The 26,874-nt window shown below is 36.7% G+C and overlaps 1 protein-coding gene across 5 annotated transcripts in view; it reads left to right on the top strand.

Annotated features, from left to right (window-relative positions):
- The window catches only part of LOC126732400 (linamarin synthase 2-like), an 83,606-nt gene that overhangs the window by 36,756 nt on the left and 19,976 nt on the right, over positions 1–26,874 (top strand). For 2 of the 5 annotated variants that reach the window (XM_050435231.1, XM_050435230.1), the window contains one exon: positions 4,231–4,970. The exons of the other annotated variants lie outside the window; for them this stretch is intronic. In XM_050435231.1, coding sequence (XP_050291188.1) covers positions 4,231–4,970 — 740 coding nt within the window. The remainder of the gene's footprint in view (positions 1–4,230; positions 4,971–26,874) is intronic. 5 annotated transcript variants of the gene reach the window in all.

The following is a 26,874-nucleotide window of genomic DNA, read 5'->3' as shown; positions in this document are numbered from 1 at the left end:
CTGTTCTATAAGAGAGATATTTACTCTTGTCAAAGAGTCAGAGTAATTTGTCCTATAGTGTACCTGTTTGGATTCAACTTAATCTTGCATCTACGTTTTGCAACAACGTTTTTAGTCTTTTTTTTTTATTTTTTTTTTTATTTTTTTTTCTGTGCATGAACAATGATTTTACTGCACAGGAGAAAAAAACAATGTTCATGCACTGTTTATGCACTGTTCACTCACTGTTCATGGCTCCCACGACAGTATTCACACATTTAAAAATTATTTTGCTACAGTGTTTTCAGTTTTCAGTTTTCAGTTTCAGCAATAGTAAGTTTAATCCAAACGGACCCAGTATGGATAGTAAATACTTCTCACAATTTTTTTTTTTTTGCAAAATAACTTCACTACTTGTTACTTCAAAGTCAAGTCCGCAAAATTAGAAATAATAACATGTCTATTTTACAAAAGCAATCTCTGCCTAGGAAGTGGTATTACATGTATAAAAAATTGTGTATCTACCCGCAGGGACAGACCGGTAGGGGTCACCCTGGTTCCAAATTTTTTTTTTTTTAGTTACAATATTTTTTATTTTTGTAGTTAGGCCCTTTCAAAACCTTAGATCCCCTTTCTCCACAACAAGTTTAACTAACCTCACCCAAATAGCAACTATCTAACCAAAAAACTTATCAAAAACAATAAAGATATTCACAATGGTGATTGTATTTTAGCCACAAAAAAAAAAAAAAAAAAAAAAAAAAAAAAAAAAAAAACTATTTTACCACCAAAGAACCAAAAAATTATGTGTTATTGGAGAAGTTAAAGCTAAATTTTTTACAACTACAGTAAATTGGTATAAATACCAGTTAACTGTAGCAAGTTGTTAAAAATAAAATACAATATTTTATTAAGATTATATCTTTTCCTTCAATTAAAAACTCAAATTCTCTCGCTTCCTTTATTATTTTAATGAATTGTTTGTATTATTTTAACTGAAGTTATAAATAAAAAATATAAAATAAAAAAACATTTGATATTGGGTGTATTGTAAAATGAGGTGGTAAAATAAATAAAGTAACTTTTTGAGATGCTAAAAGCTAAAATTTTTAACACCATTAATGTGAATGCTCTGACTTCAACAAAATAAAAAATAAAAAATTCCTAGACAACCTAGTGTTAAAAAAAGACATTATTTTGTTTTTGTTTGTCTTTGTTGGTAATTGATTGCATCTTAATGTATTTAGAAACAACGATTTTGAGTATTAATAATTTTTTAATACTATATGGATGTCAATTTGGATTTTTTTTTTTTATACTCCGGTCTTGATCTACCCTCTCATATGGGGTGGGTCCCACCCAATTTAAGAGAGTTGATACGTACATGTATGATGTATCGGATACTCACACCATATTAGAGGGTGGATACATACATGTATCAAATACATGTGAGATCTAACTCCTGTGGGATACATGATAGATTTTCTTTTGTTCATAGGATAAATAATGTATAAAATTACTTTTTTTTTCTTTATTTACTTGAATATATAAAGTTACCTTTAATTGTTGATTGTCATTGTCATCATATCGCATTTGGTTTAATATTTCCTGGCGAATGTGGATTATAAGGGGGGAAAAAAGGTTATGCAATGATCTGCTAGAGAAATCAAAGAAAAGCGAGACGTAGCCGTTAAATATAGTAATTGCAGGGAAATTTTATACAAGAAATCTAGTTTTGGTCTAATTAATGAGAGTAAGGAATTGTATATACGGTTATGAAACTCTGTGTAGCTAATCGCTGATCAATAATTTGAATCCTTTCATAAGCATTAACTAAATTAAGATGATGGAGAAAATGGGCAAATGCCCCTTTCAAAAAAAAAATCTAGCATTTTGTCCCACTTCCCAAACTAATTAGAGAAATGCACATCTTTTGAAACTCGATTTTCTCAAAATCGAGTTAAAAAAAAATAAATAAAAAAATTCTAGAGTCCCATAGTGGCGTTTTAAGGACCTATAGTGGCGTTTTGTAATCCGATCTCTATGAAGTCAAATTACATGTAATTGTTTTTCTTTTTTTTACCTATAACTTGACTTCATGGAAATCGGATTACAAAACGCCACTATAGGTCCTTAAAACGTCACTATAGGATCCTTAAAAACATCACTATAGGGTTTAACTCGATTTTAAGAAAATCGAATTTCAAAAAATGGGCATTTCCCTAATTAATTTGGGAAATAGGGCAAAATACTGGATTGTTTTTTTGAAAGGGGCAAAAGCCAATTTTTTCCTTAAGATGATTCTCCAAAATAATAATAATAATAATAATAATTAGATAAATCTATTCTCATCGTAATGAAACCTAAGACCATATTCTGTTTTATCAAAGTTTAAGGAATGGGAGAGAGATACTTTGTTGTGTAGACCTGTAGCTTATAAATCAGAATAATTTCTTAAGGGATCACAATTCCTAACTTTCCTAGCCATCATTTATATTATGAGAATGGGACTTGTAATTTCCAACTTTGTTTTGTGATCATAATTTTATTCCATTCAATATTAGAAAAATGCAAATAAAAAAATAGACATAAAATAATTGTTTCTCAAGACATTTTAAATCAATCATTTGTCCTAATAAAATTAGTTTTTTTTTTTTAATCGCAAAAACAATCTATAATTGTTTATATATACTAAATTCAGAATAATTTTCCTTTTGAAGTAAAAAATCAAATAGTAATTTGGATTATGAAACTTAGTTTTGACAATATTTATTATTGAAAATGCTTTTTTTTTTTGTGGTAAAAACAGAATGAGTAATTATAAGTACAATTACTCTATAAGTAAATGATATTTTAATTCTTACAAACCTTTTGATATAATTCAAAAAGAAATCATAAAAAAAAAAAATACAAACCTTATAATTTTCAATCGATTAAGAAAGAGAATCTTCTTTACAAATACTAAAAGATGGAAAACGATTTTTATAAATGTTTTACGTTAAAAAATTTTTTATTTAGAGGATGGCCACACATTAGACTATAACATTTTTTTAAAACTTATTTGGACAAATTTATTTTTTAAGATGAAAAGTGCGATACCTCAAATTATGCGTATTTGATTGGATTTGATTGTTTAAGCGTGAGTTGTATAGGCATGCACTGAGTTCCACATCAAGTGTATACTAAGGGTATGTTTGGATAAAACTTATTTTGCTAAAACTGAAAACTGAAAACACTGTAGCAAAATAATTTTTAAATGTGTAAATAGTGCCATGGGACCCATTTTTAATGAAAAAGTTGCTGAAAAATGAAGATTGTGGGTCCTGTGAACAGTGCACGAGACCCACAAACTGATGAAAAGTGCCTAAAAAGTCAGAAATATATGGCTACTGTTCATGAACAGTAGCCATTTGTCCCCCTAAAACACGTGCTGCAGCAAAAAAAAAAAAAAAAAAAAAAGGGAAAACGCAGGAAACGCCAGATGCAATAAACGCAACGTGTATCCAAACGAATACTAAGTGGATCTTAGGTTTATAAGTGATTACGAAGATTCCTAATCGTAACTTAAATAGTCCTTTTGGGGTGTAAACAAAGAAGTGACTAGTGCTCTTTTCAAGTCATTACAAATTTTATATATATATATATATATCAGAACAAACATGGTATAACACCATGTGTGTGTTGTGTGGGCGCATATAGAGTCCCACATTAGATATTTACTAGGTGGATTTTAGGTTTATAAATGATTATGAGAAGCGCCAATTGCAACTTAACTAGTCATTTTGGAGTATAAGTACAGACATAGCTAGTGCTTTCATTGGATCATTACAACAAATGTAAAACATTTACTATATATACAATATAAATTTGGAAAAAAAAATGTAAAAGAGAGGGAGGGTTTGGTGTAGGGGCGAAGGGGTCAAGGGAGGATGATGACAAATTTTAAATATGTATTATTAACAAAAATTAAAATATTGAAATGGGGAGGATGGTTTGGCATTGGGCTATGGGTTGGCCTCCCTTGGTCCAAGCGTGGATTCGTCCCTATCTAGAGTAATGCTATAAACTATATTTTTCAATATTACTTAAAAAACATTTTCAATATTGCTGAGTTGAGAAGTGATTATTGATTTTCATACAGACTTACTATTGACACCATTTTATTATTAATTGTTAACAACTTATTGCATCAACAATTTATGATGATAGTTTTGATTCTAGACTTACTATTTTATATTAATTTTGTTACAGATGAAAGCTTCAAAGATGATGGAACACTTGACAAACCAATAAATTGGATCCCGGGAATGAAAAACATCCGGCTCAAGGACCTCCCTACCTTTATTAGAACCACTGACATTACTGAAACAATGTTTGATTTTATGGGATCAGAAGTACAAAATTGCTTAAATTCTTCCGCGATCATCTTCAATACATTCGAGGAGTTTGAACATGAAGTCCTAGAAGTACTTTTAGCCAAATTCCCTCATGTTTACAATATAGGCCCACTTCACTTACTAGGTCGGCATGTACCTAAGAGCCATTTTATGTCTCAAGGTTCAAGCCTATGGAAAGAAGACTCCAAATGTCTCCAATGGCTTGATAAAAGGGAACCCAATTCAGTTGTGTATGTAAATTATGGAAGCATAACTGTGATGTCAGACCAACACTTGAAAGAGTTTGCATGGGGTCTTGCGAATAGCAAGCACACATTTTTGTGGATAGTTAGGCCTGATGTGGTAATGGGAGATTCAGCAATCTTGCCTGAAGAATTTTTTGAGGAGACTAAGGATAGGGGATTGCTAACAAGTTGGTGCCCCCAAGATAAAGTGCTAGCACACCCATCCATAGGGGTTTTCCTAACACATTGTGGTTGGAATTCTACATTAGAAAGTGTATCTGCTGGCGTGCCTATTATTTGTTGGCCTTTCTTTGCCGAGCAACAAACAAATTGTCGGTATGCTTGTACCACTTGGGAGATTGGTGTGGAGGTTAGCGAGGATGTTAAGTGTCATGAGATTGAAGCACTTGTTAAGGAAATGATGGAAGGGGAAAAAGGACATGCCATGAGGCAAAAAGCTAGGGAATGGAAGAAGAAAGCAATGGAAGCAACTGATTTTGAAGGATCATCATATAAGAACTTTGAAAGCTTAATTAAGGAGGCTCTCCTCGTTGGTGAGTGAAGAGTCAAACTATCTTGTGAGAAGGCTATACTCTTATGTTCTATACTTTTATGTTTACATCTATATTCATACCATCAGATCATATTTCTCCATTGGTGTGGTAGAACAAAACATGGGTTTAGCCTATTAATTATTATTATGTAATTTTTGAAGATTATAATTTAAGGTTGTATTTCCTTGATTTTAGACGTTTTCATAAATATTTTATGGTATTGTTAATCACAGTTTGTATAAAATTAAATAAATAAATTCTATAATGTTTAAAAAGTAAATCCAAACTTCAAATATATTAGTGAAGTTGGTAATTAAGTAAATATACAATGGATGTCATAGCCAAAACTAAAAAACTAGTGATCTTTTTATGGGGTAAATGGGCATTTGCCCCTAATTTACAAACTATATAGCAAAATCCTCCTATTCTGAAACTACTTAGCAAAATGCCCTTGTTTTTTAAACTTGATTTTAACAAAATTGAGTTATATGTATATTTTTAAGTGGAAGTTTCACTTAAATTTTCAAAAACATTTAAGTGGCAAAATATGCATAGCTAATGTCGAGTTTCACTTATAACTCTATTTTGTTAAAATCGAGTTTCAAAAACATAGGCATTTTGCTAAATAGTTTCAAAACAAAGGTATTCTGCCGCATAGTTTGTAAATTAAGGCCAAATGCCCATTTTCCCCCTTTTTATTTATCAAGTACTATTGGAAACAACTCATGTAGCTCTAGAGAAAGTAAAATATTCGCATCTATATGTGCAAAAATTTCAATTTATTTTAGTATAAGAACTTGTTTTTTCTATTTTGCATAACCACTTTTCAAAAACACCAACATTAGATTATTTATTCTATTGTCTATTTTATTCAAATACTATTTCTTCATCTAATATTTTACTAATATTTTTGTCAAATCATCTCTTTCACTCTAATCTCTACTCTAAAGGCACAACACCATCACCAACCCATAAACCCACCCATATGCAAACTCAAATTTTCAAGCCAAACAAAAAACACCACAAACAAAATCCCAACTGCCGTCACCACCCTCAACCACCTTGCCACCACCACAAACCCCTATACTACATCACAACACAACACCAATTTCATCCCAACCATCACCAAAAACCACTATAGTTGCCCCTCGACAAAACCCCACTACCTAGTACCCAAGCCACCAGAAAAAACCTATCCATATGCCCACAAATTTCAACTTGACAGAAAAGAACCCAAGATCTAGTGAATCTGAGACACAAACCACCATGCCACTAGTACCACACCAAAATCTAGCTCATCTGTCATGGCAAAGGTCACATTAGAGATCCCCAAATCGCATTGTTGCAAGGACTGATATGACACTAATCTCTTAGTATCGTATGTCACTGTTGCATTTGATTAATGCGTGTTGGTTGGGAAAATTTTTTACCAAAGCTGTAACAGCCTTCCCATGTCTCGTTGGAGTCATCTTTGCATTGTGGTGAAAAGTGAATCACTGAAGACACAAGTAGTGAGAGAGGGGAATCAATATTGGGAGAGAGCTAGAGGAGAAGGTTGAAGAAATAGAAACTAGGAGATGTTGATATTGTATTTTGTTTGACCTCGATTTCCATGCCAAAATGTAAATTTGAGCTTTGAAATCCCAAAAAAAAAAAAAAAATCTAACATGGAAAAATAAGGAATATTACATGAAATAAATTGATTTTTCCCAATTAGTTGTTGGATAAATTATTTCAATGGTTTGAAAGCCCAAAATCCCAAAATTTCCTCATTTTAATTAACTAAGTTGTTCGACATTAAAATTAGCTCCACACTCATCTAACCACCAAATTCCAGTTTACTTTAACCTAATCATCATTTCAAACCATTTGACTTATTTTAACTAAATTTGACCAACCCTAATCGAGGTTTAGTCAAGATTTGACCAAAATTTCAACAATCCAATTGTAATAAATTTGTGATCATGTTAAAGATCATGAAATTCTCTTTAAAATGATAGTTCACAGGCCCAGATTGTAGTTGAAATGAGAAAGATATTATGAAAACATTGAATCTTTAATAACAAAAAACAACCATTTTTGTAATGTTTGATTATAGTTTAATCTCGATTAAATTATAATCAAACGACCACAAATTCCACAAATTGGTTCAAGTGAGGAGTCATTGAAAATGTCTCATGGTTAACTTCAATTTAGCATGGATGGCAAAAACCCCACTTAAATTAAAAGAATAAATAAAAAAATAAATAAAAGTGGAAGCTTTATGCAAAATCATGATTTTATCACCATTTTCCGAAGCCTCCAACTTGCTAGATCAGAGTATCGGGACAATAAAACAAACATATTTACAAAATAGGCATCAAAATCCTTCCAATGGCACTTTTTTTTTTGGGGGGGGGGGGGGGGACCAAAAGTTGTTTTTGGGGGCGTCTTCACACAAACGACAATTTTGTTTCAGCCATAATTTATGCAAAAATCCAGAATATCATTGAATTAGGATCAATTATGTATGTCAAAGAAAAAATGGCTTGACAATATCGTTTTTGGATTGAGAGATATCGCATGCACAATATAGGCAAAAATCGGCTTTGCAAATTTCTACGCTGAAACACCCTTCTTCCAACTGGATTAATCTTCGTGACCGCTGCTCTAAATTGAATAAGGCTGGAACCTTTAGAAAGTGGACTGCAAGAACTTTTTAAGGATTGCATGAACACAAAAATCCAAGTTCTAGAAGACCTCCAAACAGCTGCTCAAAAATAAGATCCGAAAGAGTAGAAAATGGGGACCGAAAAGGCCTAGACGCTTGTAGAAAAATAAGATGGCCAGCAGACCCAGCCCAGCCCTGCCATATGCCTGGCTCAAGGTAGGGTTGAGCCTAATGGCCAACCCATTTCCCTTTAAATATTTCCCCCATTCCCCATTTATTTGATCATCAATCTTTACCTATCATCTTTTTTCCTAAGATATCCAATCCTCTTTTCCTAAAATTTCCAGCACTAAATTAAGGCCTCTTTAGCCTTCTAATCACCCCTAAAGTAAGACTCTTACCCCCTTTTATTGCTTTATTAGTCTAGTTTTCCATTTATAAGTAAAGAAATTTCATATTTTTCTTTACTTTATGTATGCTTTTTTTTTTTTTTTTTTTTTGTTGAGAAGTATGTTATCTCTAAGCTTCTAAGCTTTGATTAATGTATTAACTATGCTCTTATATTATTGCTTCCATATATGCCTATATTCTCACATACACCTTGATGTACACAATCATATATTGATAGATCCATGGGTATAGAGTTTTAACCAAGGTGTGGATCTATGCTTTTTGTGAATAAATTTATCTATATTGATCTTTGTATACTTTTAGTTTATATATTCATAATCTGTGTTTAAATATCTAGATCTTGATATTGAGATATACGCACCTATGATTTATTTATTTAAGTCCTTTGATCTTGATATTCATATGCATATAGCTATATGGATATTGAACTAATGTTACAGAGTAGATGAATGTGTGGCTTTTATCTCCTTTCCATATATATATATATTTTGAACTTTTGTAATCCTTGAATGATTTCTCACGGGTGGAAGTGTTGATATGCTAGCTTTTTAGTTATGCTTTTTAGTTATCATCACAAACACAATCTCACCAAAAAATAAAAGGCTTGATGCGAAGGAACTCTCTAAAAAAAGCTTTTTTAAAAGGCTTTTATTAAATTGTTTAACAAAATGTTTTCCAAAAAGCTTCCTAAGGCTTTGCTTTAAAATTTGTTATCAAAAAGGTTGTTCAAGTTAATTTCTAAATAAAACTCTAAAAAAATATAATAAAACAAAATCATTTTATAGATATATTTTCTAAATGAAGTCTCAAGAGCTCTAAAATTTGGATTTCTTGAAAAATACTTTAAAAAGCCATGAAATTTGGACACGCTAGGATATAGACACGTGTCCAAAATTGGACACATATTCGAATCTTAACGTATCCAATGGAAGTGGCCACAGGATACAAGCCAAATCCTGTTTAGGGAGCTGAGTGAGAACAAAATAACAAGTTGAATCAATGAAAATTAATGCTTCTATTGGCTTTAATTGAGTTTTGTATTAATTTCTTTGAAACAATACCTTTCGGAAAATATTTACTCCAATCTTACCATTTAACTTTATGTTCCACTTCCACCAATCACCTCTTTGTTTTGTAAAAAGTAGTTAGAATTTCGTTCGCTATTGGCAGGACTTGAAAAGTTGTTAGAATTTCGCTGCTAGCAGGGCTAGAATCTCAGTTCTAGAGGTTCCATAATATGTCCTGGTTAATTTATTTATATACAATTAAGACTAGATTACCTTGATGTAACTACAAAAACCTTACCTCTCCACTTTTCGGTTTTTTGAACCGTCTGAATTTCAAAACCAACAGAAGTGTTAATTTTCTAGGATTAAGAAATACCATAAAAGACCTATTTTTCCCCTTCGTTCCCAATTAAGCATTCCTAAATTTTGGTAAATTGGGAGAATCAAATCACTTAAGGGTAAAATAAACGAGTCTAGGTTCAGCCTATTTTGTATTGTGTTTGTTCATGAACAATTTATTTTTTTGGGCTTAGCTTGTTTATTAAACAAGCCAAAAACTAAAGCTCAAATTTGGCTTGTTTATAAATAAACAAACATGAACTAGCTTTTGTATTAATTAACAAATATGAAAGAGCATGAATGAGCCTAAAACACAAACATGTTTGAATTCTAGCTTGTCAAAAAATTTAAAGTTTGAGCTAGGCTCAACTTATTTTGTATCAAGTCCAAATGTCCACAAGCTTGTTTATTAACATTTTTCCCCCTTTTTGGGCTCAACTCATTTATTAAACTAGCTAATAACTAAGGCTCAAGCTTGGCTTGTATAAAAATAAATAAACATGAACGGTTTTTTTTTTTTTTTAATTGAGTTAAGCCTAAGCTGTTTGTGAATGACTTTGGTTCATTTACAACCCTACTTCTTCCACGACTTATTGAAGTGGTTGACTGCAAGTGGTTAAAAAAAAGTGGTGAGTTCATGTAAAAGTGACTTTTTATCATTTACAGTTAATCACTTCATCAAGTTGTGGGAAAAGTTATAGTCTTAGATTTATTGAAAGGATGGCTATGTGAACACCTTTTCTTCATCTGTCGTGACATCCTCACCGTGGCAAAGATCCGGTTGGCAGAAAATTAGAAAAGAAGAAAAGAGGGAGGCGGTGAAGAAAACAAGAGAGTGAAAGAGATAAAATCTTAAATTTTCTTTTAAAAAAAAAAACAAGAAGCTTTTTGGGATTAAAAATTGTACAATGAGACAAAACAATGTTGTTAGAGAGGGGTTAACAACTTTTGATAAGATTGGACATAAAGATGACATTGAAAACAAATATAAACTAGCCAACCTGATATACCTTGGGAACGAGGCGGAGTCTGAAGTGATGGGCTTTTGATCCGCTTGTGGCAATTGCATTAAGGCCCCCATATGTAAAAAGGACAAGATACTATTCAATAAGCAATTAGGATGTATCATTACTTGTAAGAGTATTAATTAAACATCTATTAGTTAATACATAAAAAATAATATTTTTTTAAATAAAAATGCTAAAATTACTATAACTTTTGAAGAAGGTAAAAATCTAGGTTGACGGATCTCCATGAAATGGGCCTGGCGGATCCATGTCTGTGGGTCGATAAAGGGCGAGCCCAACTTGTGCAGAGGCCTGTTATGGACAGATCCTGCATAAATAGATGCAACAGGAATGGGTTAAATACCCACAGGGCGGCCAGAAACCCTAGAAGGGAAATACTTGCGACACACACTTAACCACCATAGAATCCCAAGGTAAATGGAATCCTAGCGCAAAGAGGATTCCGGAAGATACGCGCATTGATGAAAATCTTCTCTATAAGGGAATGTATTGTCCATCACATTTGGGACTATTCAAGAGGATTCCTATAAGGAAAAGACTTCTACACCAAGGAAGAGATGTCAACCTTCTACTACTATAAAAACCTCAATACCCTCACAAATCAAGGTATGCATAATTTACCCTTCTTTAGCACTCTAGAGTTGTGAGAATAGTTCTAACTTGACCTTCAAAGGGTATTCGGTCGGCACCACACCGGTGCTCTCTATTAGGTCTTCTCTCTTTGCTGTGTAGGTATCGTTATGAGCGTGCAAAGATCGTGTAACTCACTGGTGATATTTACGGCATCATCAGTTGGCGCCGTCTATGGGAAAAGCGCGAGACTTATAAGCCATAACAAATGCTTCCCGGACTAAGAGTTTCATGGTTCTTACTCGCTCGATGGCGACCACCACCAATAACATTCAGGGAGATGAGCCACGCCCGACCGCTTTCGAGAGACAAGTGCAGACCCTAACCGCGGCCGTGGAATGCCTCACTAGACAAAACCAAACCCTAGAAGAACAGCTGTGATAGAAAAACGCAACAATGGGCAACTAAGAGGAAGATCAAGAAGGTGCCAGTGCTGATCACAGGAACCAGGAGGGACCGGAGGGTAGCAACGCTCCGAATAGACCAGATGTGAGTCGGCCAGTCCTCGTCGATACAACCCCACCCCACATCGTCAAGGAGATGCAAATGATGAAAGAACGAATGGAATGCATGATGAGCGCACTCAAGGGAAGAGTCTCCAGTGATCTCAACGACTTGGTCCACCAAAGCGATTCACCCTTTACCGCATCTGTCAATTCCTTTCCCCTACCTCCGAAGTTTCGAATGCCGCAGGTGGAGAACTATGATGGAAACAAGGACCCTTTGGATCACTTGGAGTCTTTCAAGACCCTGATGCACCTCTAGGGGATACTAAACGAGATTATGTGTAAGGCCTCCCCACCATGCTAAAGGGCCCCGCAAGGATATGGTTCAACAGGCTGACACCCAACTCCATCAGTTCCTTCAAGGAGCTAAGCGCCCAATTCGCATCGCACTTCATCAGGAGACACAGGTATAAAAAGTCTACGACGTGTCTGATAAACATAAAGTAGCGGGAGGATGAGACGCTGAGGCCCTATATAACTCAGTTCAACAAGGAGGCACTCTTAATCGATGAAGCAGACGACAAAATACTCATGGCAGCGTTCACTAATGGGTTACGGAAGGGTAAGTTCCTATTTTCTCTATACAAGAACGATCCAAAGACCATGTCAGATGTGCTATACAGGGCCACCAAATATATAAACGCAGAAGACGCACTACTGGCCCATGAGGAGAAGCCCAGAAAGAGGGAAAGATAAAAGGACATATGACAGGATAAGGGGCGAAAGATGGCTAGAACTGAAGAATGACGGGATGATAGACGCTCCAAACCCCCCACTGGGAGGTTCACTAACTTCACCCCATTAACTGCCCCAATAGATCAGGTCTTAATGCAGATCAAAGACGAAGGAACCCTGATGTTCCCCAGCAAGCTGAAGGGAGATCCCAGTAAGAGGCCACGGGACAAGTACTGCTGCTTCCATCGAGACCATAGGCACGATACAACTGACTGCTACGATCTGAAACAGCAAATAGAGGCTCTTATAAGACAGGGGAAGCTACAGAGGTTCGTTAGCAAGGAAAGAACGAATCCACCCCAAGAACAAGCCCTGCGACGGGAGAATAAGCGCCCAAGGCCGCCCATTAGAGACATAAGGATGATCGTAGGGGGCACAGCAACTTTTGGGTCATCCAAAAAAGCCCGAAAGACCTACTTGAGAACAATCCAGAACGTCCAACTTACGGGCGGCGTACCCAAGATGGCAGGAATCGACAACCCCGTCATTGGATTCTCAGAAGAAGATGCTCGAAGGCTGCACCACCCACATGACAACGCGCTTGTTGTCAGCCTACGGTTAGGAGACTACAACATGCACCGGGTTCTAGTCGACAACGACAGTTCAAGAGACATCCTGTATTACCCGGCTTTTTAGCATATGAGAATTGATAGAGAACAGCTGGTCCCAGTAAATGCCTCTCTCATTGGTTTCGAAGGAACGAGAGTGTTCCCTATTGGCATCGTCACGTTGTCAGTAACGATAGGTGATTACCCCCAGCAAATCACGAAGAACGTAACATTCCTAGTGGTCGACCGCTCGTCCGCTTACAATGCCATCCTCGGATGACCCACCTCAACTCATGGAAGGCTGTAACTTCAACCTACCATTTAATGATCAAATTCCCTATAGATTATGGAATAGGAGAACTGCACAGGAATCAGGTGGTAGCGCGAGAATACTACATTGCTATGTAAGAGATGGACGATCATCAGCAAACAATGTGCATAGGAGAACAACGGACAGTAGCAGAGCCGTTTGAAGAATTGGAAGAAGTGATCCTTGATGACTCAAGGCCAAAACGGATGACTAGAGTGGGTACACTGGCAAGTTGGCCGGTACGCCAAGAGCTCACGGCATTCCTAAGGGACAATCAAGACGTGTTCGCCTGGAGTCACGAGGACATGCCAGGAATCGACCCCTCAATTATAGTTCACAGGTTGAATGTAACACCCTCATTTTCCCCAATCCGGCAGAAGAAACGAATATTCACTCAAGAGCAGAACAAAGCCATTACCGAGGAAGTTCGAAAATTGCTTGAGAAAGATTTCATTCGAGAAATGTACTACCTCAATTGGTTGGCAAACGTGGTCATGGTTAAAAAGGCCAATGGAAAATGGAGGATGTGCGTAGATTTCACGGACCTCAATAAGGCCTACCCTAAAGACAGCTATCCACTCCCACGGATAGATACTTTAGTAGACTCAACCACAAGACACCAGCTTTTGAGCTTCATGGACGCTTTCTCGGGCTATAACCAGATCAAAATGGAAGAAGCCAATCAAAAGAAGACCTCTTTTGTCACCAACCAAGAACTGTTCTGCTACAAGGTGATGCCATTCGGACTTAAAAATGTTGGGGCGACATACCAGAGATTAATGAACAAGATGTTCGCACACCAGATTGGGAAGAACGTACAAGTTTATGTTGATGACATGCTAGTGAAGAGCCTGCACGAAGATGATCACCTTGATGACCTTCGAGAGACCTTTGACACCCTCTAGTCATATAACATGAAGTTGAATCCAAACAAGTGAGCGTTCGGAGTGACTATGGGGAAATTCTTGGGCTTCATGGTATCCCAAAAAGGCATAGAGGTTAACCCGGAGAAGGTACGAGCCATAATGGAGTTAGAACCACCGAGGATGGTCAAAGAGGTGCAAAGCTTGAATGGCAAAATCGCAGTTCTGAACAAGTTCGTCTCGAAAGCAACGGACAAATGTCTACCTTTCTTCCACACTTTGAGTAAATCGTTTGAGTGGACGGACGAATGCCATATGGCATTTGAAAACTTAAAGGCGTACCTTTCATCTCCCCCGTTGCTCAGTCCATCCAAGCCAGGAGAAGAACTCTACCTATACTTAGCTGTTTCACAGGCCGTTGTTAGCACAGCTTTGGTAAGAGAGGAAGACGGATCTTAAAGACCAGTCTACTTTACAAGCCAAGTGCTCCGAGGAGTAGAAGAGAGGTACCCTCAGATGGAAAAGTTGGCCTTCGCATTGATAACCACATCGCGAAAACTCAAGTCGTACTTCCAAGCACATACCATGGTTGTCTTGATGGACAAACCCTTAAGAAGAGCCATGAGTAGCCCCGAGGCTGCAGGATGGACGGCTTTATGGGCAATGGAGCTTAGCGAGTTTGATATGCAGTACTGTCCGTGAACTGCTATAAAAGGGCAAGTAGTGGCTGACTTCATCGCCGAATTCACCCTCGGGGACGGCCAGGGGGCAAAGGAGACTCGACAGTGGAATATTTATAAGGACGGATCTTCCAATAGACGAGCAGGAGGGGCCGGTGTGGTTATCCAAACCCCAGAGGGGGATAAGATCAAGTGCATGATCCAATTGGATTTCCCCACGACTAACAACGAAGCCGAATATAAAGCCTTGGTGGCGAGGCTAGATCTCGCAAAGGCTGCAGGTGCTGAAAGCGTGGTTGTACATTACGACTCACAGGTAGTAACAAGCCAGATTAATGGCGGCTACGAGTGCAAGAATGAAAGGATGAAGAGGTATCTAGAAGAGGTGAAGAATCGAATCAGCAGCCTCAAAGTCAGATTTGTTCAAATCCCAAGGGGGGAAAACGAATGTGCCGGCCGTATAGCAAAAGTTGCCTCGGCAGAATTTATGCTTGTCCCCGAACAGGTATTGTCATTTGTTCAAGTCTCCTCACTTATTGATGACGGAACAAATTTGCAGGAAGTAGATTCTGAAAGCAATTGGACTACACCGTTGATATCATACCTGAAGACTGGCATGTTACCAGACGGGAATAACACCGCTAGGAAGTTGAAAGTCCAAGCATCATGATTTGTGCTGATAAAAGATGTCTTATACAAAAGAGGATTCTCTCGACTGTACCTGAGGTATTTAAACCACGAGGAAGCAAATTACGTAATGAGAGAAGTCCACAAGGGTATCTGCGGAAACCACTCGGGGACACGATCATTAGTGCACAAGTTGTTTCAAGCAGGATACTATTGGCCTACAATGCTAAAAGACGCACAAGCTTATGTCAAGGCCTGCGAAAAATGTCAAAGGTTTAGTAATTTCATTAGGCAACCGTCCGAAGAGCTGACCCCCATAACGGCCCCTTGGCCATTCACTCAATGGGGACTAGATATCATGGGCCCCTTCTCGACAGCAGCTAGGCAGCTAAAGTTTCTGGTGGTTGGTATCGACTACTTCACTAAGTGGGTGGAAGCAGAGGCCCTAGCTACTATCACGAAGAAGAACATCTGAAGTTTTGTTTGGCGGAATATCATCTGCAGGTATGGGATACCCAGAGTGCTTGTCTCTGACAATGGAAAACAATTCAACAACAGTGTGTTTAAGGACTTCTGTTCGGAGCTAGGTATCAAGAATTACTACTCATCGCCCGCACACCCACAGGCCAATAGGCAAGTTGAAGTCACGAACTGATCCTTGCTCAAGATCATCAAGACCCAACTCGAGGGGGCAAAGGGTATCTGGCCAAATGAGCTACCAAGCGTTCTGTGGGCGTACTGAACAACAGCAAGAACACCCACTAGAGAAACGTCATTCCGACTAGCATACGGAAGTGACGTTTTCATCCCAGCAAAAGTAAGGCTCACAAGCTATCGGGTGGAGAACTACAACGAGGATAAGAATGAAGAGGCCATGCGCCTTCAGGTCGACTTGGTGGACGAAGTCCGGGCGACAACGGAGTAAAGGTTGGTACGGTATCAGAATCTCATGGCGTAACACTACAACTCCAATGTCAGGCATAGAGACTTTTAGGTTGGAGATCTTGTACTACGAAAGGTAATGGGTGCTACTAGAGATCCTTCGCAAGGAAAGCTTGGCCTCAACTGGGAAGGACCCTATAGGATCGCATCATGGCAGAGGAAGGGCACCTACCACCTCGAGACGCTGGACGGGCGAAAGTTTCAGCACCCATGGAACACAAAGCACCTACGGAAATACTACCAGTAGAGATAATATGAAAAGCAACAACCCTTCCTACCTCCCAGCTTATTTAGTTTTACCACAGCTGCTAGTTTTACTTAGACAATTTTTTGCTACTCCCAGTTTATTTAGTTTTACTACAGCTACTAGTTTTACTTAGACAATTTTTGCTACAATGCTTTATGTACCTTTTTAAGCCCAAAGGGGCAAGTACTTTCCTACAAACGCATTTGTTTAGAAGAATATTCAGACACATCTATGTTTTTTCTACCTGAATTCTTACAAAGTCCACAGATTGGACGGATCATCCCAGGAGAATGAAAATTTGAAGTCCACAAAAGTGGACGGGTATAATCTAAAGTCCTTAAACTGGACGGATCATCCCAGGAGGATGAAAATTCGAAGTCCACAAAAGTGGACGGGTATAAACTGAAGTCCACAAACTGGACGGATCATCCCAGGAGGATGAAAATTCTAAGTCCATAAAAGGGGACGGGTATAATCTAAAGTCCTCAAACTGGACGGATCATCCCAGGAGGATAAAAATTCTAAGTCCACAAAAGTGGATGGGTATAAACTAAAAACCACAGACTGGATGGATCATCTCAGAAGGATGAAAATCCCAAGTCAACAAAAGTGGACGGGTATAAACTAAATTCCACAAACTAGACGGATCATCCCAGGAGGATGAAAATTCCAAATCCATAGAGTGGACCATTCATCCATGAAGGATGAAAATTCTACGAAGTCCACAAAAGTGGACGGTTCATCCTAAAGGATGAAAATACTACAAAGTCCATAAAGTGGACGGTTCACCCATAAAGGATGTAAATTATTCAAGTCCCTAAAGTGAACGGTTTTACCAGGGGAGCGAACGGATCGTCCATTGAGGATGAAAGTCTAAACCTAGTCCATAAGGAGGACGGTCCCTCTAGTTATTAAGACGAACACAACTTAAAGTCTAAAACACAATATGGACGAACACATTTCGAAAGACAGGTTTTTATCTCAATGGCAATAAAATTTAAGGCCTTTAAAGTTCATAGTGGACGGGTCCGTCGAAATTCAAACCCCATAATTTCCATTATGATTTAAATGACGGGTCGAATAGAACAGACCCACTGCGTTCATAACGACTATGAAAACAAGCAATTAAACCAGAATAGGCAGATAAAAATATAAAACCCTTTAAGGGAAATTGTTCAACATGGAAAATGTAATGACGGATAAAATTAAAGATTAAAGGATTGTTCTCCCAACTTACAAAAAAAAAAAAAAAAATCACTACTCCTGAGGGTCTGCATCCTTCTCCTGACGGGTGTCATCAGCTACAAGTTGGACTTAACCTTGAGCATTCTGTGCCTGGGCTGACTCTCCGTCGCCTTGAGTTGCATCCTCAACAAAAAAATCGTCAATGTTCTCTGAGGCGACGAGCATGACGGAAGTTTGAGCTTGATCTTCAACTTTAATGTTTGAAACATCAAGGTCAAGGTAGGCCTTCTTAACCTGATGGAGAGCGTCGTCAAAACCCTGCAGATAAGAATCTTCGAGCTTAAATAGCAAGGCGTCGGAGTCACGGTACTCACATATCGCCACCTCCTTAGCCTGACGGAGCTAATCCTTCAGGTCCCGGACCTCCTTATCCTTATCCTCAAGGGCCTTCTTTGCTTCCTCCGTCTTCTACTCGGGCTCTTTTCTCACCCTCTCCAAAAGTTCAAACTTCTTCTCCATTTTGGATTTCTAGTTTTGGAGCTGATTCAGTTCATCCTCCGTCAGCTCTGCCTTTACCCGTACACGCTCCAAGGCAGTCTCGTGGGTAAGACACCGTCCCATCAGCCCTTTCATCATAATCATGGCCTAAAACACAAGAAAAAAAGGGGGTTAGACAAAAAACCAAGTGGAAAGGATGGACTGAAAGTCGACGAGCAGGATTACCTGAGCGATTGCAAAAAGACCCGTCTCCCTCATGGCTTCTATGGAGTGACTGCCCAAGTCCTCATAATCTTCCGACGATATGATGGACGAGATCTGCTCCAAGGCATATTTAGAGTCTTCGCGGAGGAGGACGGGCGGCTTCTCTTAATTGGTGGACGGAGCCTTCATAGGGCCTTGGCCAACCCCATGCTTCACTGGGGTGACCGTCTTTGCACCCTCAGCCATTAGCCCTACAATGGGCTCCAAAGGGACTTTGGGTTTCTTGGGAGGACAGTCCCCTTTGGACAGCTGCTTCCTTTTTATGGGCGGGTTGCTTGAGCCCATCCCCTTGGGAGCTACATCGCCCGTCTCCTTTTTCTTGGTAGCCTGTGCCTTAATCATTGCTCTCCTCTTAGCGTCGTCCATTTCTGTAAAGGTGGACGGATGAAGTTAATTACTAAGATAAAAATGAAGACCGTTCAAATAGAATAAGGACGACGTACTTACGTCTGCGAATTTTGGCTTCGTATTTGACGGCTGCTGGCATTGGTTCAGGTCCGTCACAATACCAATGGATGGTATCAAGTGTAACTAATTTTGCCCAAGTCCTTTCCTCTGGCTTGGTCTTAGCAAAAATTCTCTCAAGAAAGCCGAACTCCTCAAGTTCAACTTGCGGACGCCGTCTAACTGCAAAGAAGAAGATGGTTAAAAGTGTTGAAAAAATTATAATAAACTGAATGGTTGTAAAAGGTTCACACACTAGGACGGGTGCATATTGGACGGATGCAATATGCCCCAAGTCGTGTCGACGGGCATGTGTTCCGTGTCCCCAGGACGACACATCCACTCGTCACCTTCTAGGAAGAAATAACAGCTCGTCCAATCCCTATTAGAGTCTGGTGTTTCAAATATAACCTTCAACAACGAACTCTTAGGCACAAAACTATACATCCCCTTTGATTTGTCTATTTCATCTGGACGGTAGCAGTGAAGGAATTCCCTTACCGTCAACCTCCTGGCATTGTTTGACATAGCACCGTATAAGACCTCCATTGCTATGAAAACCTAAGTTCAGCCTTCAGCATCTGTTCATACACCCCGACACCTTCTACCCCTTCATAGTAGCATTTCTTTGACTTATAGGGCAAATGGATCCGGATGTTATCTGGAATTTGGAAATTGGCCCTAAGAGTGTTGAAGTGTTTCTCCTTGATGGTGGACCTAAAATTATTCACCGTCCACTCAGGTAGCGTGATAAACTCCCTAAGTCCATCAGCACCTATGACGGATTTTATTGGTTCCTCGACGTCATCAAAAACCTCCTCTTGGTCAGCCATCTCCATATCCTCATTTGTTGAGGACATGGAAGAGGCGGATGGACTCCTCTCTTTGCTTGGACTATCTTGGTCTTTGTGACCTAACGGGTATACTTCCTCGTAATCCACCCCGTCACGGACAATTGACTGGTTACTTGACGCACTAGACATTGCCTACACGTGACAACAAAACCTAAGACTCTGACGGGTCTAGAAAGGGCGACGGGTGTATAAAGTCTAGGAAAATAAAAAGTGTATGTCTGAAGATAAAAAGTGTAGTCTCTGACAAGGATGATGGAAGTGCTCTAACAGTGCGTTTTAGCGGAAAGTAGAGAAATGAGAAGAGGAGGGTGATATTTATAGAGGAAGTGCAGGGAAGACGAAGCGATGCTTTGATCCGAGATAAAACCCAATGGAAGAGCGACACATGTCATGCGTCATAACTGGCTTCCAGATAACCTGTCAGGGGCGGGTACAGTTCACGACATCCGTATTGAAACTGTTGACCCACAGGCCTTTGAACTGCCATCCCCTAAACCTTGAATCGTCACCCCCTAAACCTTCAACCGTCACCCCACGGGTCCTTCCACTCAAAGATGACGAACCCATGGGGTGAGGGGGCAACTGAAGAAGGTAAAAATCTAGGTTGACGGATCTCCATGAAATGGGCCTGACGGATCCATGTCTGTGGGCCGATAAAGGGCAAGCCCAACTTGTGCAGAGGCCTATTATGGATAGATCCTGCATAAACAGATGCAACAAGAATGGGTTAAGTACCCACAGGGTGGCCAAAAACCCTAGAGGGGAAATACTTGCGACACACACTTAACCACCATAGAATCCCAAGGTAAATGAAATCCTAGCGCAAAGAGGATTCTGGAAAATACACGCATTGATGAAAATCTTCTCTATAAGGGGATATCTTGTCCATCACGTTTGGGACTATTCAAGAGGATTCCTATAAGGAAAAGACTTCTACACCAAAGAAGAGATGTCAATCTTCTACTACTATAAAAACCCTAATACCCTCACAAATCAAGGTATGCATAATTTACCCTTCTCTAGCACTCTAGAGTTGTGAAAATAGTTCTAACTTAACCTTCGAAGGGTATTCGGCCGGCACCACACCGGTGCTCTCTGTTAGGTCTTCTCTCTTTGCTGTGCAGGTATCGTTACGAGTGTGCGAAGATCGTGTAACTCACTAGTGATATTTACGGCATCATCAACTTTTATCAACCACCTAATAAATTATTGGCAATGAATATGATTGGACCTCCTAATTATATATATATATTGTGATTGATGAAACATATCATTCATATAAAAAAGAGAAGTGCTACGTTCATAACATTTTCACAATACTTTTACAATGAATTATAAATGGTAAGTTGTTATTAGCTTTAATTTAAACTTATCGCTGAAATCATTTTTTTTTTTTTTACCAATAACAACTCATAACAACTTGTCACTTATAATTTATTATGAAAGTGTTATAAAAATATTGTGAACATAGTATTTTTCTATAAATAAAAAATTAAAAAAAAACATAAAAAATTATCTTCATTTAATGTATAACCAATGGTTGGTTTTCTCTATGTGGGAGTTCTAGAGTATAGAACTTATAGTCTTCCACACATAGAAGCTAGAAAATCACTTACCCTCTCTTTCTCTCTACAACAAAACAAACTGAAATAAACAAAATTTTTTTTTTTTTAAATCTCAAACCTTATTTTTTGGAAAGTATTGCTGAAAATTTTACCACAAACCATATTTAAAGCATTAAAAGTAATTTTTTAATGCTTCTTCTTAATAGTTATGTTCGACCTTTTTCTCCGTTCCTTTTAGAGTTGTGTTTTTTTCTTAAATTAAAAAAATAAAAAATAAAAATAAAAAACCCTCTCTCTCACTTTGCTAGTTTTTATAGGTGAAAACTAGCTTACTTTGTGTTTGTTTTATGTACCCTTGGTAGTGGTAGGAGACAAAGAAAAAAATCAGTGTTTTATCCTAATAAAATAGAGTTAGTCAGTTACTTTTGTTTAGCTTAGCTTTAAGCTTTTACACGGTCCTAATCAATATATATATATATAACCGAAGCCTTAGACCTCTCCACAATTTTTCACATCATCATTTTTTTAATTTTTTAATTTAATTTTTTTTCTTAAATATATATACTCTCCTTTCTCAAACCAAATACTATTCCCTTCTCTCTCACCCTCAGTTCTTCCAAACAAACCCGATATAATTCTGAAACTAAAGCAATAGTGCAAGGACAGAACCTCTCCTTTCAACAAAACCGAAGCCACCACCTCTCCTTTCGACATTACTCACCAAACGCAGAACCTCTACACTCTATCAAACGCAGATCCAAGCTATTTCACAAAAAGCTTGCAAGGGCACGACGATGGGAGCCAACGTTTTTAATCTCCGACCCGACCCCCATATCAGAGCATTCTCTCTCGGTATCTCTGTATTAATCTATGAATAATCTCTTTTCCTATTGTCTTTAATTAGGTTTTTATGTCAATTTAAAGATTTCGTTTTCAATTAGGTTTTTCTGTCAATTTAGGGATTTCAATTCCTAACCCCCTTTTCTCTCTATTCTTTTTTGTTGAAGTCAGGGAAACACTCATAGAAAATCAAATTCTACAGGTTTTGCTTAATTTTGCTATCTAGGTTTTTTAGCACATCTGATTTAGCTTAGCACGGTTTAGTGGAACATGTAAATTTGAATTTAGATACGTACCATTTTTGTGGCTTGGAGGGGTTATAAAATCCCATGTTAACTCTTTGATTAGCTAGGAAATAGATTTATTATTATCATTAGGGTTTATAAAATCAGTCATTCCAAAAGCTGTTCCCTTTGTTTTTTTCCTCTCATTTGTATCAATGCCAATTATCTTTGCTGCCCCTTGCAGTCTCGCCCCCTGTATGGCCTATAATTTTCAAGGACATAATTTTAAACTTCCTTCATCCACCATTAGAATATTAAAAAAATCAAATTTAAACCATATTTGAAAGAGATTTTACTTTTGCATGTTAATTCCCAATTATTAGGAATACCAATGATATACGTCTTAACACAACTGCAGGTATTGTTTTATCAAATTTTATTGTTTCTCTTTCTCCTAATCTCCTATTAAGTTATGCATTAAACTATGAACTTTGATAGTTTTAGTGATGTGTAATGAAGCATTGAAATTGATGCAGAGATTTAATTGATTTTTAAAAATTACGTGTCCTGTTTTATTCAAGTCCAATTTCTTTGTCATATTTGTTCCCTTTAAGAACAAAGAATGGTTTTGGACTCTATTAATAGCATATTGATACTAATTAATTCATGTAAGAACACATACTCTGTACCTTACAGATGTCAATTGAATTAATAAATATGGTTTTATGTCTATGGAAGCTTCAGAATAGTTGTGTTGATGGAACAAAATGAAGGCATTCTTGTGCTTCATTTTGAAACCCTATATGTTTTCCGTGTTTTCTTTATTTCAAAATTTTTTCTTTTTTGGTTTTCAAGAAACATAGTTCTCTTCTCATGAAAGCCTGCAACAGGAAGTCTTCCTGCACAGATTCTAATATGTTCTTCTCTTTTCTTTTTAAATTTTCTTTTTGGAATTTGTTTGCTCAATTAATCCAATTTATAACTCTCTTAACACATTATTATTCTCAAATTTATTCCCATCATCTACAGGGTTTTTGGTTTGAATTTGTTGTTGATTCAAACCCTATCTGTAAATCAAAAGAAAATGCAAATAGTTTGATGAATTACATTAGATTTTTTGTTCTTTTTCCACAATTTGATTTTGTACAATGTCCCTTTTTCAAGTTTAATAAGTGGACATATATACTCAATGCTTACTCAAATTTGCATATGTATTGTATAAAAAAGGTATAATATACTCTCTTCTATTTTTGCACTGTCTCTTCAAGACCATGGGTTCTCCCAGTGGCTACTCTATTTTATGAAATTAAGATAAAAAAACAGAAAAATAAATTACATAATTATGACAATAATTAAAGAAAAGAAGCTATTGAAGATCAATATTAAACTCAATTTCTCACTTGAAGTGAAGCTACAACCTACATTTAGAGTTCAAAATGCTTTATTGTGCACAAAGGCCTTAAGAATTGGATTTGTTAGGACTACGGAGGGGTTATTTAAAAACTGTATGTTTTAGTTTTACCTAAGAATGATATGATATTCTTTTTCATTTCCATCAAATTTGATAATAGTTTTCCCCTCATCATATCTTGAATCTCTAGGAGAATATATCTCTTTCCAATTTACAATAGATTATAATATGCAGGGTTTAGAGAATGTATAACAACTTCTTTATTGCAGCTTATGAATTTTAAGGAGAAAGATGGCTTTTCATTTTGACCGGTGATGAATTGGACTAATTATACTACTCACCAGTGGCAAGGAATCTTTGAGATTAGTTTTTACTTTGGAATATTTATTCTGTTTATTCTCTTTTTAACAAAAAGGAATATCACATTGATGTTTCCCCTTTTTTGATTGAGAGAGTTTAGCTTAAGGTTGGCTAACTTTTATTCATTTGATAGTTAAGATGAAAAGGGTTGCATTGGTGAGCTTCTTTTGTATTTCTCTTGCCTTTCAAAGGGCACGAGACTGAGGATGCATACTTTTATAATGCCTGGTCTACATGAGATGGAGTTTCTACTAATGAACAATTTGATGCTTGCAGTGCACACAAGACTGAGACAGGGCTGATGAATAACATTATAACCTTAGTTCACCAAGTTCAAGGTCCTCAATGTTTTTCTTTTAATATGTTTTTTTTTTATTTATTTAAATGGATGCAGTTTATATAAAGATATGTTAAGTATTCTTGTGTTTGCATGTTGTGCTCCCTTTCTATTGTTTACTAAGTGCACCATATATGACTTTTCAAATGATACTCCTAAATGTGATTTTTTAAGCAACATTGATGATGACAAGAACAAGGAATAAACAACTAGGATTACTAGGATTTTGCAAATAGATTGAATAATAGAAGGGATTATGTTAAAAAAAAATGATAGACCTTAAAGGTCATGAAAGAAAGGATGCAATTGATAATAGACATAGGATGCCTACCAGTAGTTTGAGGTTGTTAACTAAAGATACAAATAAGTTATACAAAGTTAGATGTTGTTTTTAACTTTATACTTGGGTAGAACAAAGCAATTGAATTTCTCATATTGGTATAGTGTTTTAAGAGATTTGAACTTCTATAAATACTCGTGTATTATTTAACATTCTTAAAAATAAATAAATAACACTATTTTAGAACTTAGTTATCAATTTGCTCGTGCATCGCACGGGTTAGCGACTAGTTTATTTTAATTATCATTAGTTTAGGGGTGGTGTAGCTTGGGTTTTATGAAAGGAAAAAAAATTATAATATAGGTGGTCATGTTTTTTATTAGATAGAACTTCACTTTTTATTTTATTTTATTGATAGTAGTATAGGTGTTGCTTTATTGATATATAATATACTAGTTGTTAACAAATTAAAAAATAATTTTTGTGAAAAAAAAAAATCATATATATATAATTACTAGTTAATAAATATAACATTTTAAAAAATATTAAGTGAATTAACTATATTATCAATTTAAAAAGAGATGTCAGATAATTAATTAGTAGTTTTGCATCTAAAAAGAAATTATATAAAAATTATTATTATTTAATTAATATTTAAATAGATTGAGAGTCTCATGAGTTGCCCCAGCCTCATGGAAACCTGATAACAATCCAAAAATGCAATTTTCATTAGTAGAATCTAGAATGTAGAAGGTGACTTCTCTTGACTTTCATTTCTGGAGTTCAATAAGGACACTTGAGCTCATGTCCTGTCCACATATTGCCAATCTAAGGTTTTTTTTTTTTTTTTCCCTTCAAACAACTTCATCATTGCAAGATAATGAAATCTCTTATACGATTCCTATCCTTTTTCTAATTGTGAGAGACCGCACCCCGGCCCGTTTTATAGGATGTTGGGCCAAAATCCATGAATGGGTGGAGTCATGTTGTTGCCTCTCAAAAGGGAGGTTTGACTAGTTATATTTTCCCCTTTAGATTAAGAGTTTTACAAAGGAGTTACCACTTATTTAATTATTGGGATAAATAAGAAAACCAAAATTGAAAAATTCCTTATTTTATTAATTTTCAATTGAATTTACATTGATCATAGGAAAATTACATGGTTTTGGTCCTAGATACAATCTAAGATAAAGTACATAACTTTGTTTCCTAGTTACAATCTAGAAATTGAAAAGTACAAGGATAAGCATTAGTCTATCAACCCTTTATCTAAGTTCAGAGGCTATGTTACAAGGTAGGAAGGTGTTAGGTACCCACCTTGTCCGGTGAAACCGGTCTTCTAGACTATGGTGGCCAACATTCATATCACATCATCCAATATGTTATCCATCAATTTGCATGTTGAATTTAAAGTGTGTGCATGTGATAAACCCTAATTCAATTTATTAAGCATTTCATTTGGATTGAAAAATAAATTCTAATGAATGTGTGTGGATGGTAATAACCTAAATTCAAGGATTTGAAAAAATTATTAAACAAACATGTTTTTCATATTTTTGATGTGGATTTAAGATTAAAATTAATGTTATGCATGAACATGTGATGAACAACCAAGAACATGTGATGAACAACCAAGAACATGTGAAGAACATATAAGAACGATTAAGAACATTCAAACATATTCAAAGGAATTTAAATGATTATTATCATGCTTTAATCTTAAACTCTCATCATGGAAATACAAAAAACAATTAGGAAAAGAGATTATACCTTAATGCAAGATCCATATGGTAGAGGAGAAGACTCTTGAGTCTTGAGAGACATCCTAAGGGTGGAGGAAAAGAAAAGTTAGGAGAGGAAGAGTGAGTCTCACTCAATACATTGAGTCTTAAGAAGACCAAGATATGACAAAACTACTCAAATTCCTAGAACTCA

This window comes from Quercus robur, chromosome 6, assembly GCF_932294415.1.
Source record: "Quercus robur chromosome 6, dhQueRobu3.1, whole genome shotgun sequence".
Lineage (NCBI taxonomy): Eukaryota > Viridiplantae > Streptophyta > Magnoliopsida > Fagales > Fagaceae > Quercus > Quercus robur.
Note: the sequence above shows the minus strand (reverse complement) of the source record. Positions and strands in the feature narration are given on the sequence as shown.